The 17,673-nt window shown below is 37.0% G+C and overlaps 1 protein-coding gene across 8 annotated transcripts in view; it reads left to right on the top strand.

The window, feature by feature from the left end:
- Positions 1-17,673, top strand: part of COL19A1 (collagen type XIX alpha 1 chain) — a 178,440-nt gene that overhangs the window by 28,123 nt on the left and 132,644 nt on the right. For all 8 annotated transcript variants that reach the window (XM_083856904.1, XM_083856907.1, XM_083856906.1 and 5 more), the window contains exons 5-10: positions 3,550-3,673; positions 4,066-4,341; positions 6,055-6,135; positions 8,255-8,380; positions 8,850-8,912; positions 16,094-16,147. In XM_083856904.1, the coding sequence (XP_083713030.1) occupies positions 3,550-3,673; positions 4,066-4,341; positions 6,055-6,135; positions 8,255-8,380; positions 8,850-8,912; positions 16,094-16,147 (724 nt within the window). The remainder of the gene's footprint in view (positions 1-3,549; positions 3,674-4,065; positions 4,342-6,054; positions 6,136-8,254; positions 8,381-8,849; positions 8,913-16,093; positions 16,148-17,673) is intronic.

Raw genomic sequence — 17,673 nt, 5'->3', positions numbered from 1 at the left:
TGTCTTGATAGATAAATTTTTGTAATAACCAGTTGCTACCCGTATTTCTGTAACATTGTAAATTACTTAAAACCTGTCATCTCTCTTACTGCTTTTGGTGTAGACACCATGATTTACTACCCTAAGTTCATCTTCTCTGTTTGTGCTGTGTGTATATTTGTAGACTTTGAGGGGAGCTTGGTGTAGGTTTCCTTCACCCTTTTTGTCTCTCCTTTTGTTACTGCTTGTATACTGTGCCGTGTGGAAAGGTTAAATACTCTGTGTTGGAGTATACTTTCTGGGTTGTGAAACAACTTGCTTTTGAATTTTTTATTGACAATTAATGCTGTTCCTTTATTGTTTTCACCCTGTACACAATACCTCATAAGTCTTCTCAGGTTTTAAATGTTTGTAGATGTGATCAGGTGAAGTAGTATAGTAAACATTGAAAGAACTTCTGAATTTCAAATTCAGTATTTTGTGAAATTGTAGTTTGGTTATTCTTCTGTTCCAACGTGAGGTTTTATGTTCATTTTTCTGTTTGGTCTTTTATTTGTGTCATCAAATGTCATAATATATTTGTTGTTTAAAGCTTGTATATACATTGCCTATTTTTGAGGATTTTTATTTTATTTTACAGAGTAGAAGATACTATGATAATAATATTAAATATCACTAAAGTGTCTTACTAATCATCTCTATCTAAGTCACTTCAATGCTCAATGCATGCTTTTTTATTCTATTACAGTCACTTGAAGTCATTCAGAGAGCAAGAGCATATAGGAAATTGTGTATGGTAGCAGATAGCCTGCTGATTTTCTGGGTATTTATCACATTACTTTGTTCCTTTTCATGTTCACCATCTAGCTAGAAGGGTTGACTGTGAAGTGTATACTTTAAAGCATCTGTTAATGATGTTTTGGTCACCAAGGAATCTTCACATAGGCACTCTTGGGTTGCAAAACCAAGACAGGTACCAATGACAACTCTTCTCAAAGATACTATTTCTTAACTGCATTAAGTTATATCTCTGGTATATGGTAGTTGTATATTAAATTTTTGCTTTTTGTTGCTCAGATACTGGAAGAGGTTTCCCACAGAGTTGCAGAATAATTTCTATTCTAGACACTTCCAAAACTCAGAAGGACAGGACTTAGAGTAACCTGATACAATTTTTAAGTTGTCTCTACTTTAAACCCAGGGTTAAATCCATCGACTACCAGAAGTACTTTCCTACCTAAGTTAGATTCACAAATTAACTGAATTTATCATTTTTCATAGTCCAATTCTGTTTAAATCTTGCCTCTTGAGTTGACTTCACTGAAATCAGTAATGTCCTTAAGAATTAATTTGATCTTGGCTGCTTTTCTAATTTCTCTCAATACAGTTTTCTTTGTCATCTCAAAGGTAAGGGAAGTTAGAGTGAACTCCTGCTGGATTTTGTAGTACTGACCCATACCTTAGCTCTTCTTTTGTTTCCTGAATGGTTTGGTAAACAGTTAAGGAAGGTAAATTTATGTCATGTGTACTCACACAACCAAACTTATTTCAGAAAATTCTGAAAGAAACCGAGTTTTTGAAGACTTAATACTGCCATAAATCTAGATGGCTGTGAGAGTCTAGGAAGGCATACACTATAAAGTGATGGAGTGATGGGGGGGTATGGGTGTGTAGAAAATAGTACCACCTTGCCCAAAGACTGCTTCTGCTTCTCTTCCAGACCTACAGTAACAATCATGGTTTGCCCTCTTTTCATTTGATGAAAAATTCTGATCATTTCTCTTCAACAGTTGTCTGTCCTTTGTCCATTAATGTGAATTACCCAGTGTCCCCAATATGGAACTTAGCTGGGAAAAAGTTAATTGATTTTGGAGAGCTAATCAGATGCTCCTACAGCCAGATATCCTGCCTAGCTTACAGCTGAAAACCTGAGATACCATCTCCTTAGCCTGCTTGGGGTGCAGGAAATCATAAGGCTGATCCCATCTCCAGATAGTTTATTGTTCTGCAGTCACACACTCATGCCTGGTGAAGGTATTTTTTTTTATAAATCATGAAATATATTCTTTACGCTATATTTGAAATACAAAGTATGAAATCTAGGTCTAAGTACAGCCAAGCCTATTCTCTTTTGCCTTGCCTTTTGAAATTCCATTGTCTATAGCTGTACAACAGCATATGGGTCCACTAACAATGTGGGAGAGCAGCCAATTTGGTCCTACGATAAAACAAGAATCAGCTGTGGGAAATAAGCCAAAGAAGCGTGATTTCCACATGAGGGACTTAAATAGGTACTAGTCCCTAAAGAAGCTCTCTGACAGGATTTAGGCTTTTCTGCACAGGAGGCATTTTCGTGAGATCCTAACAGTTTCCAGGAGTGTTGTGGGGCTGTTGTTTTATCAGCTGTAGTCCTTTGGTCTTTCTTTGCCCCTACCTTTGTTGGTTGCTTTACTTTGTTTTGTTTTTAAGAAAAGCTGTATAACACATTGCCATAAAATTATAATCCCATAAGTATTTTTTAGAACTAAGCCATTACTTCACATGATTGTGGGAAATACGGCGGAGGAAATGTTTCTGCTGCATGGGAGGTCCTCAGGTTTCCTGAGCTCTGATCCAGGGAACACTTTTTGCAGCATGGCAAGCTGATTGCAAACAGCAATGTGAACACTTCTGCTACTCCTGTGTTGTGTAGAGATCTGTGGTTTTAATTTTCTCACCTCTGTCTTAGAAAATAAATAATTTGAAATGCAGAAGCTTCAAATTAAATAAGTTGATTGTACCATCCTAATTTATTTAGTACAGGATTAGTGTATGTTTAATGGTTACCAAAGCCTGTAGAGTTGAGGTAGAGATTTCACTTTTTGTGAAATACAAACTTTTCAAAGAGCTTATGGAAGTGGTGTTGTGGTGCATTCTGTGATATAGGTCAGGCTTTTTTTGAGACATTGACACATCTTAGGTAAGAAAGGAATAACAAAAACAAACAACAGTAAATCATTTGTTCTAAAATACACCCTCTTTTTTTTTTTGAGCTTGCTAAAGTCTGACTGTTCTGATACTCAAGGTGTCTGAGTCATTGCCCATGGAGGTCAGTGGATCAAATCCCTGCTCAAAGCAGGACCAACTTGAAAGTTAGATCAGTTTATTATGAGACTGGTCCAGCTGTGTTTTGAAAGTCTCTGTGGATGGGGATTATTCTACAAATCCTCTACAAAACCTATTCAAGTATCCCAAGCAATAAACTGGGAAAAGATGTATTTTAAAATACTTTCATGTGGGACATTCACTTTGCATAATTTCTTTTTAGATTCCTATTTATATTAATCACAGATGCTAAAAAATTTAGACCAAAAATTAATTACTAAACTTTGAGTCATTTATTCTTATAAAGAGACTGAATTGTACTTTTGAGAAGAAGCACTTCTGGATGCTCAGGCCTGTAAGTGTGTATGAGTAGGAGTAAGTGTTTGGCTTCTTGTTTTAACCAGGTATTCTTTCTGTTCATTCCTTTAAAGAAATGCTTTTTTGTATACAAATAACAAGAAATCTTTTTCCTCCCTCCTGTTCCAGGCAAGTATTTCCAAATGGGCTTCCTGAAGAATACTCTTTAGTTGCTACGTTCCGTATACGGCGAAATACCAAGAAAGAGCGTTGGTATATATGGCAAGTTTTAAATCAGTATGACACACCTGAGGTTAGAGTCATCTTTGGTTTATTTCTTCTTCTTCTTCTTGAAACTTCTTCAAAGTTTCTCCTTCTTTTTTCCCCCATGTAATAGTGGATGCTTCCTTAATGGATTTAGCTAAAGTTTTTATGAAATACAGACTGCTCTGAAATAATTGATAATTTGTTGCAGGAATGACAGAAATTTAGCAAAATCTATAAAGTTTAGACTGCAAGATAGAATAAATGCATGTTATAATTTAAAGTTGATAATTATTTACCAAGTTACATAGTAGAATGTTCCATAACAAAATTCTTGCCCAGTGTATGTAGTTTAATTTTTTTTGTTATATATGGTTTACATATGTGCTTCTTTCTTACAACTTTTAAATAACCACTTCTTTTATTTTGTCTTGCTTTCAGATCTCTGTCCTCCTGGATGGTAGAAAAAAGGTGGTGGAGTATATGACCAAATCCTCTCAGGGAAATATACTGCACTACATTTTTAAGAATCGAGAAATTTATCCATTGTTTGACCGGCAGTGGCATAAGCTTGGTATTAGCGTGCAGTCAGGGATCATTTCCCTCTATTTGGATTGTAATTTAATTGAGAGAAAGCAGACTGATGAAAAATTCACCATTGACTTGCAGGGAAGGACACTGATTGCTTCTCGTGCTGCGGATGATAAGCCTGTAGATGTGAGTAGTATGAAAGGACAAATAGATAACATGAAGTAATGTTTTAGCCACACTTTTACTAACACAGTTGTAAAGAATCGCATAGATAAAATGTTCAAACACAGTCATTATTTTAGAGAGTGTATTCTTAATTTGAAGTCCTTAAGTGTTTTTCTCTAAACATTATTCAGTGCTGTAGCATCTGCTAAGACAAAGCTGTTGCCAAAGTAACTGCATAAAACTCAGTCCTGGTTTAAGGAGTCTGCTTTTCTGTATTTAATTTGGAGAAAGAACCACCAAATTACTACAGATATATTATTGCTATGTTTAAAGATGCAGTCCTATTTTTTTTTCTTTAATTTTTAGTGAGGTTTATTTATAGGTTTGTATCAGTTGTCTGTTACACTTTGTCTGTCTTTGATAAAGGGAAGACAAAAAATAATTAAGGATTACCTCTGTATTTAGGTCTTCTAGAGTAATTCAGCTATGAAGAAATAGAGGCACATAGTTCATAATTGTCTCTCCCTTATCCAAAATGGCCAGAGGTGTTTTTCCTGCAGCCTTTGGTGCAAGAATTATCCATAATATTCTGTGCTATTTTCTGTCCCAGGGATGCTCTCCTCTGTTTCCTCATGCAGGGAGGAAAGTAATTTGAAAGCAAGTAATTTGAAATCTTCAGGAAATATCTGTTTGTTTTAAGTACACTGACATTCAGCTACCAGGTTTAAAGCATCTGCCTTGGAGTTTATAGCGACCGTCAGAAAGCTTCAGCGATGTTATATACACTGTAGAGTTCCAGAGGAAAATAACACATCGTAACTGCAAGCTAACATTGCAGGAGGAATCATTCTTGTGGGGCACTAAGCACTTTGGCCTGGACTCGGAGGTCTTATTTCATGGAGCCAAGCTCTTGCTTTGTTTTATTTGCTAAGACTTGAGTTCAATGTTACTTGAAATGTGTGTACAGTCTCCTCATTTCAAAATAGCGCACAGGAGAAAGAGCAGGTTTTTTTCTGCTGGTTGCATGGTATGAGCTGGATCATTCTGAGTCAAAGTTGTCAGTTGGGATTTCCACGTTTGCAGGAAAACATTAAAGGATTAAAGCTGACAGAGGCAGCAGAATGGATCCTGTACCAATGGTCAGTTTTCTCAATACTAAGTGCAAGTGGGAGATTAAGAGGATATAAAACTGATGCAGAAAGAGGCATATGAGGACAAGAATAGTTTGAATTTTACTTGCTTCTCATCTCACCAATCCACCCAAAATCTCTGAAACGCAAGCTTTATGTACAGAATTTGTGATTTTTGCTCTTCAGGTGATTTATTGGCAATGTCCAGGCAAAGGTCTGTCCAAAGCAATAGATGTATCTGATAGTGAGTTTATCAAACCTTTATTTTAGTTTCCAGCAGAAGAAAATTACATTCCTGAAAAGAAGGTTTGCAGAGGATGTCTACAAGGCTAAAATACCTGTGTAATATAGCAAACCAATACAGATGAATGCAACTTATATGAAAATAAATGAAATCTAAAATGCGATTTACATCAAAGTAATAGACTGCATAATTTGTTCCTTAAATAAGGAGCCGTGTAATTGTTTTGGATTTGTCTTTTTGTAGCATTTCAGAAATATGCAGTGGTTCAAAGGGAAAGTTTACTACACCAAGATAGAAAAAGCATGCCGTAACACATAATTTTTTACACCTTGTATTAATTTCTTTTATATTTCTTAATAGATTGAACTTCACCACATAGCAGTTTATTGTAATTCCCAACTTGCAGCAGAAGATACGTGTTGTGAAATATCTGCAGACTTGGTAAGTTATCTGTTACAATTCAAATGTTAATACAAAAGAAATTGCTTGATTGTTTCTTGCTAAAGAGTTGTAAAAAATTCAACAGAGGGAGTAGTTTAATTGCCTTCTAAAAATTAATTCCATATCTGGAGTTATGGTACAGTTTTTTTCGGCCTAAATTAACGGTACAATGGAACATCAGCAAAAGGCACTAGGTGCTGCTAGTGCTTTTTAAATGCATTTCTTAACATATATTAGTGTCTAATTAGTAACTCAAGAAGTCTCAGAGAGTAGGAAACAAATCACTGTGATGACTTGAGAATGGTTTCACACAACAGAGGCTGTTTCAGTAGCAGTTGCATCTTTTGAGGCTTTACAGATGATATAAACAAAACCCATGAAAATGTGCATGAGTGGAAGAGAAGGAAAATAGGATGGTGTTGAGTTTTCTTTGTTTTAATAGACTAAAATGGAGGAATGGGTTGGCAAGTTATTGGCAAGTTGGCAATTGACATAATTGGCAAGTTATAGTGGTAGGTTGATGGTTGGACTTGATTCTAGAGGTCTTTTCCAACCTTGATGATTCTATGAAATACTTTCTTCTTTAGAATGCACGTGTATATACTGTTTAACATAAGGGAAAACACTGATTTAGTTTAAAGAGTTCACGTTTCCCTCTTGTTTTGATAAACAAGAATCAGTGCAAACTGGAAGACAGTAGGACCACAGCTTGAAGTTGTACATGTAATTATTTTGTCCAATCTAGCCCATTAAATAAAAAAAAACAAACCACAAATAGCCTCAGAAAGACATTGTGTTAAATTATTGGCCTGCTAGTCATAAGTACTCTGTAAGATCAGGCTCCTCTGAGACAGTGGACAGTGAGTGCCATCACCACCAAGGTTTTAGTCAGCAAGAAAACCCAGAGTGTTTAGGACTGATTGATTACATACACAAAGAGATAGGGGAAAGTGTGCCTGGCTTGGAGAGAGAAATCTGCCCAAGAACAGAGGAGCAGAACACTGTTTGGTGCTCAGAGGCATGAAAGAAACATTATCTAATTTCAGGGGGAAATTTCAATTTTAAACAAGGATTAATAGTTGAAATATATTTCTAAATATATTCTTGATAGTAATGTAGACTTTCTCTTGAATGTATAAGCTTATGAAAAAGTGGAATGAATGAAATTTCTGTAGATTCCACTTGGTGCTTGAAAATACAATTTATTGAGCAGTTACAACACAGTAGCAAAAAAAAAAGCAAGAACAAAACAAACCCTAATTGTATATGAACACAAAAAACTCAACAATAGGCTTTCTTAATAACACTTAAACATTAATTCATCTATATAGCTAAAAGCATCATCAGTTTCATTTGTATCTCTTATGTTTAAGATGTTACTTGTTGATGACTTTCATATTGAAAGTAACATTACAAATTCTGATTTATTTTGTCACAACTTCCTTACCCATTATAACAACTACATTTCAGTGATTTAAGGGAAAGAATTTATACTTGGATACAAATTTCTATGCTGAGCAGTAAATCCTGTGGCAATTTCTCTGACAGAAGGCTTGGAAAAAAAGCTCATTACATCTTGATGAGAGTTTCTGAAATTTAGCAGGTTCTGTTGGTTTCTTCTGTTGTGTTTCTTCAGGCTGGCTCAGTTCTCAGGAGTCATAGACAGGTAAATCTTGGCTTCAGGGCTTTTTTGTTTGTTTCCAAGCTATGTATGCCAGAAGTATTTAACTACCAAAAAAAAAAGTTTTCCTTAGCATTCACTTTTATATTTTGCACTTAGGGGAAGGGCAGAGGACCAGATGAGACTGAGACGTACTTTTTTTTTCTCCCCATGGACATTTTCTATTTCACTGTTTCTAATTTTGAGAGACTTGATTCCTCTTTATTCCCCTGTCTTTTGGAAGAAAGAAGTGGGACACTCAAATCAGTTTTAATTAGTATTGATTTTAAAACAGAAGGATCGCAATATCTAGAATTCATTTTTTTACAGCTTTTTTCTCTGTTTGAAATTGTTGCCACTTTCTGTGCATGATTTTTACAGGAATATTAAAATGGAAGGTAACTTAAAGTTACCTGTTAACCAAAGTGGACCAAAAACCAGAAAATCTTTTTGTTATAGTGCCCACGTGAGGAGAGATTACTGGCTACGACTTCATCACCAGTGACTATTCATGCCAGCAAAATATACACGCTTCCAGGGATGCAGCAAGAATCTACACACGGATGCTACTGCTTTCCAAATAAAGTATAAAGTTTTTCTGTTGCTTTTTAATGCATCATGCTGTTAAATCTTGTTAGATATAAAAATAGTTAGGGTTGTTTTGGTGTTTTTTTGCAGTCTTGAAAAAATCTTACTGGTTTGTAGTATTGTAACGTGCTTACACTGTATTTCCCCAGTTAAGAAACAGTTCATTTTGGATTTAGTCAATGTGAAGTTAGAGATGTCAGTAAGGTTTAATTGTTTGAATATACACCCAAAAAAGTACCATGGTAAAACTGAGAATTGTATTTAGGCATTATATTTAGTATAAATATTTTTGCTTAAGAATGAATTATAATCTACATTATGTTTGTTTTCTTTTAATACTTCTCCTGGGTGTTGCACCCTATTTATTGAGTCATTTGCTTTGTTAGGCATTTGTGACAAAGACAGGAAACCTAACCAAATATATTTTAGATCTGCTGTGTTGACTTTTTTATTTCTTTTATATCAGGGAGAAGCAGGATTGCCGGGAGTAGCTGGTTTGCCTGGCCAGAAAGGAGAGAAAGGTGAAAAGGTAAAATATCAATTGAATCCTCTCTTTCAATCCTTGTCAGTGGCTTATCTTTCTTAAATAGGAACTATATGGATCCTTTTATTCCTTAAAGGAATCTACCTGAACACAGGTTGGATCCTTTATCAGTCAGTGTCTGGCTCTGCGTGTGAGCTCCCTGCCAGGCATCTTAGAGCTGCTTTTGGGTCACCTCGTCAACTCTGTGGAACACAGTTTACCTGCCTGGGAAGCACATGCCTCCCCAGCCCTGTCACCAGGCCCTGTACAGAAGGTGTGTACATAGTCTGACAAGAATTTTTCCATGTCATGTGTGTACATTACTGCTGACAGACAGAATCCCATGTGGTGGAATCATCCTTGTAAACATCAGTACGAGGGTATGAAATGTGACCTCAGTATATTCTTTGACAACACTTGTACCTGAAACTTTGTTAATTGTGAAGAGAGAAAAATCTGCCATTGGCAAGTCTCTAGGACAGGCCAGTTGGTCCTTTCACTGGGCCTTTTCTGAATTTTCCTGTAATGCTTACCATGACATTCTTATGCCGCATAGCTTGGAATTTCCTAATAACAGGTCAACATATCAGATGTTTTCCCTTCCCACTCCATTCCTTAAATTTTGTTGGAGGATGCTGAATTAAGACATGTCTGGGAATATGTTTTGCATGTGCTATTAGAGGGGGCAAATTAAATAAACTATTGTAAATCTGCCACAAAGATAGTGAGATAAGAATTGAGTTCAGGGAATGCAGTGTGAGAGGAGGATGCCTAGAATGTCCTAATCCAGAGGTTAGGATTGAGTTATCCTAACCCAACATCCTACCTTGCAGCCCACCATTTATAATGTGGTATAAAATAGTGAAGACAGCCAGGGCTGCTCCTAAAACTGTAGTGTCTGGCTGAAAACAGTGCAGTTCTGAGAAGGCTTATCTATACAGCTGGTTGAAATTAAGAACATTCTCTGATAGTATATTGCCCCCCACCACAACTCCTCCCCTCCAGTATATATTTCACTTTTCACACAAGCTGTATTTTTAGGTGAAAAAAAAGGTTCAGTCATGTTAGTTTATATAGTCCAGCTGAACCTAGAGGGACTGCTCTCAGTTTTCATACTTAATCACAAAGTTTTGATCCTGAGTGTATTAAACAACTGTCAGTTTTTAGTTTTAGGCTATGCCACCAGCATAGGGAGTTCCCTCGTGTTTTTTGGTAAACTGCTCTTCTGCTCCTGACCTGATCCGTTAAGACTATTATTGCTCTTACATTGGTAAAGCAGACTTCACACGTCTGATTTTTTTTACCATTTAATCTCCCAGCCAATTAGCAGTATTTACTGTATAAAGCATAGTGCCTCTAAACAAAGCATGTGAGTGCCTGTAGTCACTTCTGGTTCTGTTCTCCCACTTGTTTTACAAGAGCCTCATTCCATGGATTCTCTATGCATGGAACGATCTAAGAGTCAATGAACCCCGCTGCACTCCGCAGTTTAACCTAAAGAGAGTGTATTGACATTTATGAATGTCTTTTCACAAAATTGAATGAATCAGCAAGTTAAAGTCAGGGCTGGTACACCAAGCAGGAAGAAAGCTCCTTAATTTGAACTTTTCTTGTAGTTGACCAGTACTTGTTACTTCCTAGCTTTGCAGTGGGTGGGGTTTTTTGTCATTTTTGGTGGGAAGGAGAAGGGGGGTTGGATGGAGGGCACAGTATGACTGTGATCAGGATTGGCTCACTGACCTTTGGGAGCAAACAAATCTTGTGCTAAATAGTGCCTGCCATGATGGAGCTGAAAGCAGCATTCTCTGAGATTTTAATACCATTTTTCTCATTGGCTCTGCATTTACGTAAGTTTTCAGTAACACTCATTCTCAATGATGGCCTTGTTACATCAATAATTAGACCTGATGAGGCTGAAAGGCTCCAGAACATTCCAGACATGTAGGATGCATGATTTATTGTCAGATTACATAAAGGAAACTAACAGACTTGGCTGAGTGTCTTCTAATATGTTATACACAAAATAGGCAGCTTCTTCATAACTTTGCTGGCCAGTTACAAAAAAAACCAGATCTTCTCTAACTTGTGTTTGGCTCCTAAGTATGTTTCCCCCTTTGCTTGTGCTCAGCTTCTCATTTTATTGTTTCTTTTGCTTCTAAATCATGTTACTATAGGCATCCAGGTAACTATATTTAAATTTCCTTGCCATTGCAGCATCCAAGTGAAAATGTTAATATTTTACCTTCTTTTATGAGAAATTTCTAATTCTGTTGATATTATCTCATTTTCAGCACAACAGTTCTTATCCTTTTCTTTATCTCATTCCAATTTCCCATTCACTTTAATTAATTGTGTGATTGAATTTACGTCTTTTTTTGTTGCTATGGGATTGACTAGGAAGTGTCTACCTACGCAGATTGACATTAGGCTATATTCAAGCCCCTCAAAATTGCCCTTCTCTTCAGTCTAATGTCATTGTTCCCTAAGGTCAGACTGTTCAGGAACATCTAAGCTACTGCCAGTATAAAGCATGATAGCTTGTAAGCCATTATGAATTTAATTATTAGCCTGTGTCCACTTAGTTCCTGTACTTTTGGCTCATCTTAGTACCTCTGAAGAGGTCTGAGCCAAAATTCAAAGTATATTGCAGGCCCAAAAGAGTTGAAGTACCATATTTTCACTGGAACAAGCATTCATGCAAATATTGATGTATCTCTGGCAAGCTGTACGTCTGAATGCACAGGAGCATCACTGATCAAAATTATGCCATTTGTGTGAATGACCTTCCTGTTTGTATACCTATCCTTCCATTATCAGTTCATGAGGACAGTTCTTCACTCAAAACTATTATCTCTGATACTTTGGCCGTGAAATCATTAGTTTGCTCTGCTGGATATTTTTGCTGGGAGATCAGCTTCTGCAGCAAGGGACCACCTCCTGTTCTTTAGATTCTCAATAATTCAAACTTTAAAAAAATGCTGAGACCAAAATTGTTTGCTACTTACTAAGTATACAATTTGGACTATCCCTAAATAATATGCTATATTATTCTCATGGCAGCTTGATTCTTAGCACAGTATATTTCACGGATTGGAAATGGACACAAGTTAGGTAGCAGTCTCCTGTGATTTTAACACATTTTGATATCTGCTGTGGAGTTGGATTTTCTCTTCTGCTGATCTGAGATATTTACTGTTTTCTATTTGGTTGCAATTTATGCTACTTCAGAATCATATTTAGCTACTCAGAATCTTACAAACATATTTGTTGTTAGCAAATGTCTTTTGATAATGTTGTAAAAGTCCTGTTTTCTCCTCAGTATGTAGAAATTCTTCAGAAAGACAGAATATTGATGACCGTAATTGGAATGATTACATGTATGCTGAATATATAAGCTGATTTTCTCTCTCAAAGAGCCTAAAAAAAAATCCTATGTTTTCTGGTTTTATTTCTTTTAAGCAGACTTAGTGCCCATGAAATACTTTATATTGAGATCTAAACAAAATTAAATATTTTGATTTAACATTAAACCAATCCTAGCTGTGCTAATAGGTCATTGGTTAATGCTGTAAGTGAAGTAGGGACCAAAAACCAGAGGCAGATTGCTTTCAAATGTTAAAATGCCTGTTGATGCACACCGTGGAGAAATTTGTTGCTATTCAACTTCACTAATTTAAATTTTACTTAAGGAAAAAGACATTTAAAAGGCTATTTTGGGATTGGTAGAGATAGGTTTATGCAATGTATTATTGCACTAGGAAAATATTTGTAATAGAATGATATGAAAAAAGATCTCCTGGAGAACAAGTAAAGTGTCTGAACTGTTCTTTCTGCCTATTTTTCTTGCTAGTCTTTCTTTCCTGCTACTCTTACTTTCCTCTTAAAATCCAGTTGACTTGATTCCACCTAAAGCATCTCTATTGTACTATGCAGCCTGGAGAATGGTTCCTTTCTGGCCCAGTCTTTGTTGCTGAGGTTATTGATAGGGACCTAGAAGCTGGAATTCAAGAAAAAGTAGAAAACTGAGCAAAATGTGGCTGGCTGTCAGTTATGACAAAATCAGCAATTGCCAGTATACTTAGTAAAGTAAAATCGTACAGTAAGCAGAAGGAAAGACTTCATACTTACCAGCCTAGGAATTTATGGATAGTCCTACTTATGTTTTACCATCTAATCATCCAAGTTACCAAATTAAAAAGGAAAAATATCGTTAGGAAGGCGACAATTTATTTTCTTATTAAAAATGCTGAAATGTGACTTACTGTCTTTTTTACCATATTTGCCATTCCATTATTCGTCTCAGTCCTAAGTTTAAGTCTTCCTGAGGAGTGGAGATGGTGGCAGCAAGTCTTCTCCACTCTGAGGTGCTTAGAGGTGTGGGGGATGTCACACTTCTCCAGTGAGACCATTCCAGAGCTGAAACAGGGGGAGGGGAGCAGTGACTGGCATTAGTGCAATCAGTGCAGGAGTTAAACCAGAGACACCCAGCTCAGGCCTTGGTGAGGCTGAGCTCCTGCACGGATGGAACAGAACACAGCTGGAGGCTTCTGCTGGGAGTAACACGGATGATACTTCCTCGTCTATATACTCCCTGCTGCTCCCACAGTACCAGGGAAGCCCTGGAGCGATGCTGCTTTTGGGATGAGTTTTCTTTCTCCTAACATATTCTCTGAATGTGAATTCATTTTTTCTTTTTCTGCTTACAGACACATTTTTTACCTGCGTATTTCTGGTGATGTTATGTCCTGGTTTTGTTGGAACAGAGTTCATTTTATTCACAGTAGCCAGTGTGAGGTTGTGTTTTGGATTTGTGTTGGAAACAGGGTTGATAATGCAGGAATGTTTCCAGCCAAGCAGTGCTTGCACAGTGTTGAGGCCTTTTCTGCTCCCTACCCCACCCCACCAGTGAGGGGCTGGGATTACAAGGAGTTGGAAGAGAACACAGCCAGGATAGGTGACCCCAACTACCAAAGGAATATTCCATACCCTACACATGGTGCCATGCTCAGTATATAAAGCAGTGGGAAAAAGGAGGAAGTGGAGGGACATCTGGAGTGATGTCATTTGTCTTCCCAAGTCACCATTATATGTAATGGTGCTCTGCTTTTCTGGGGATGGCTAAACACCTGCCTGCCCATGAGAAGCTCTGTTGAAAAGGATTTTCACTATCACCCTTAGTAAATCCTGACAGTAGACTTACAGCTCATGGTTCTACCTTTGGCTGTTGTTACACTATGTGTACCTCATAACCTATAAATGCCAGCCTTGTACTGCTACTGTTCACCACCTTACAAAGCTGCTTTCCTGGCAACTTATCCTTCGCTTTTGTGAAGGACTTTAAGCCTGCAGAAGGAAAAGAAAATGCCATTAAAAAATAAAAAGTATTAAAGATGCATTTCCTATATTTTTTACTTTTATCTGTGATACTGTTTATATGAATACTATTAGATACCTATATTATCTTATATATATATTCATGAAGGCATGAAAAACTACCACCTTTCAGCCTGTGGTTATAAAAATCCCAACTAGGAGATAGAAGCATGACTTGCAGATCTAATTTGCAGTGGAAAATAATTGTCTTCAAGATGGGGAGTCTGTCTGCGGTTAGTAGAACAGAAGTGTAAACATACCTTGGTTAATTGGCTAGTAAGTAATACAGGCTAAAGGCTTTCTGGCATGTAGCAGGCTGTGTAATTTTAGACTATACAGTGTATAAAAATACACCACTGAAGGTAGCAAAGTGGTGCTGATCTATTAAAATACTGTCAAGTGGCAGAAGGGAACAGAGGATGCGTAGATAAGAGAGTGACTCTGGGTGATTAGATAAGGTAACCTTTACCTCTCACAGTACCAGTGGATTCATGTAATAGCAACATGCAACACATACAGGATTTCGGCCTATTTTTGGGACAGAGCTGCTTAATATCTTTATCCATGGTCTGGGTGAGAGGAATGAGTACATGATCAGTACGAACAAGTCCTGTGAAGAGTGACTGGGGGAGCTGGGGGTATTTAGGCTGGACAAAAGAAGTCTCAGGGGTTACCTATTGTTCTGTACAAGAGCCTGACAGGAGGCTGTAGGCAGGTGGGGGTCAGCTAGGCAGCCAATGAAGAAGAAATGGCCTCAAGCTGTGCAACAGGAGGTTCAAGCTGGACATCAGGAAGAATTTCTTCATTGAAAAGTCCTTGGAACAAGTTGCCCAGGGAGGTAGTGGAGTCACCCTCCCTGGAGGTGTTCAAGAAACAACTGAACATGATACTCAGTGCTATGGTCTCATTGACATGGTGGTGTTCACTCAAAGGTTGGACTTGATGATCTTAAAGGGATTTTTTTAACCCTTATGACTTTGATACAACTCTTTTTGTGTACTTCTGGCCAATCTTATTGCTCCTTTCTCAACTTCAGAAAGGTTAAATACTTCATTTCAGACAGAGTAACGATGTTATTCTTGCTGGAAAATGTTATTTTCTTGGGAGAAGTAGAACACCTAATTTTTTGTTTTAAATGAACACTGTATAGTTTCAGTGCTTTTGTTGTATTCCTCTGGCATCCAAATGATTTTTATTTTAAAATTTTTAAACCTTATACTTCACATTATTTAGCAAAATTTCTGGGTTTGATGTTTTCTTATGTCATTTTTAAGACTTATGGTCCAACTTACAACTGCTGAGGTCTTCCGTAACTCTTCTAATCAGTCAATAGTTTGTCTCTCAAAACTAAAATTTTCTTATAGATTGCTTATGGTTTGAGGTTTGGTTTCTCTGAGGGGTTAAAAGGGAGGGAGAGAGTAATTTAAGTAGTGTCTTTCAAAAATATTGCGGGCACACAACTTTATACAAACCTGTATTATGTATTGAGCTTTCTCAGTGTAGAACTGAAAATGGATCCTCTTGGTTTCAGTCTTCTGTTGCAATGAATTCCTTTAGAATTAGTGGACTTGTTTTTATGGAAATGTGGATGTGCAAGTATTTGTCTGATGAAGGACTTAATTGATGTTACAGGTGTTTAAAATGCATTTGTTTTGCTGATTCTAGTGTTACATGTAAGGCATCCTCCTTCACAGTGGTTTCATTACTAAAAAATCAGGTAGAAGATGCCTTTCTATTGAGTCTGACATGACCTGAGTAGTTGTTCTTAACCTCAGAAGTCTGTAGAGCTTTTAATTCATCAATTTGTTTTGTAGGGTGAGATGGGTGTGAAAGGACCAGATGGAGTTGCAGGTCTGCCTGGTGAAAAGGTATGTTTGTGTTCGTCGATGTGTGATTTAACTCATGGGAAGTGCTCATTATGTCAGTGGCTTCTATGTAATTGTGAACACAAATGGGAGGATAGAACATTTCTGTTTAAACATTAATGTCTTTCTTGCACTGCCATGTTTTTGTAGCACACTGAAAGAGCTGTTCAGATCCATAGTATTCTCTACTGATGTGCATGTTTGGTGGGGGTTTTTTTCCCAAGAAGTGGGGATTATATACAGAACTATAAGAAGCCACTTGTTTCACTTGCCCAGTTTATGATCTGCAAGCTTAGATAAGAGCTCTTGTGAGCTCAACAGTCTGCTTGGTAGAGCTTGAGATAAACACCACTGACTTCTTAATCAAAGATTTGGAATAGCTAATAGGCATCCCAGCCTACTGGTATATTCAAGGATAAGTTTCACTTCATTTCAGAATGTTAGTATGCAATATAAGACAGCTGTATGCACTTACTGGGTTTTGTGCTACTTACCTGTATTAGAGGAAGCCTGTAAGTCTAATATCTAGCATCTTCAGTATAGAGACAGCCCTCGTAACACTGAGGAAAGGGCTTGTTGCTGTCACGCTTAAAGTCTGTGGGTTTACAGGACATAAGATTATGAAATTGTCTTTTATTTTTACTTACTATTTCTGTCTCAAATTGTGATTTTTTAAAAAATGGGAGGTAGATGTATATTAGCAAAGTTAAGAGTAAAAATCAAGGTATTTGTTGCTGATATTAAGTTATATTGGTAGAAAAATGGAGAACAGGGTGCAAAGATGTTCAAAGGAATTTGCAACATTGAAGAACTGAATTGTCAAGTGGTGTGTAGAACTCAGATAAAGCAATAGACAAGTGATGCAGATGAAGAGAAGAGTAAAGGAAGCATTAGGCATTTCATGCCAGACCGGACCGGACTAGCTATTCAGGAAAGTGATCTTGGAATTACAGATTAAGGAAAACATGGACTCACTGTTTAGCACTAGTCAAATAAACAAACGGTATTTAGGAATTACTAGGAAGAGAATAGCGAGCAAAGCAAAAGCATTTTAATGTCACCATTTTTAATGAATCTGTCTGTATTATGCTGCAACTTGACTGATGTGTACAGTTCTGGTTCTCACATCTCAGTGTGAATATAATAGTACCAGAAAAGATTCCAAGGTGTCAAGAGTGCTCAGGAGCACCAGACATCTTCCAATTAAAGTGTGACAATGTGGACTTCAATCTGAAAAAGGCACAATTAAGAAAAAACGTGTCATGTTCTGTTCTCTGTACAGTCTTGAATGGAGCAGAAGAGATTAATAGGGATTAAATTATTTGTTTTATTCTTCAATGTGTGAATTACAGCATCAAACCTATCTGATAGCAGTTCAAAAAGGATAGAAAGGGCTCATTCTTCCTGTTACAGTATTACAGTTTGAACACTACCACAGAACTTGAAAAGTCTGAAAATGTACTAGAAAATTAATAGAGTAAAATGCTATGGAGTGTGTCTGTCTGCTTATACTTCAAGAGGCTGGAATC

This window comes from Zosterops lateralis, assembly GCF_965231275.1.
Source record: "Zosterops lateralis genome assembly, chromosome: 3".
NCBI lineage: Eukaryota > Metazoa > Chordata > Aves > Passeriformes > Zosteropidae > Zosterops > Zosterops lateralis.
Note: the sequence above shows the minus strand (reverse complement) of the source record. Positions and strands in the feature narration are given on the sequence as shown.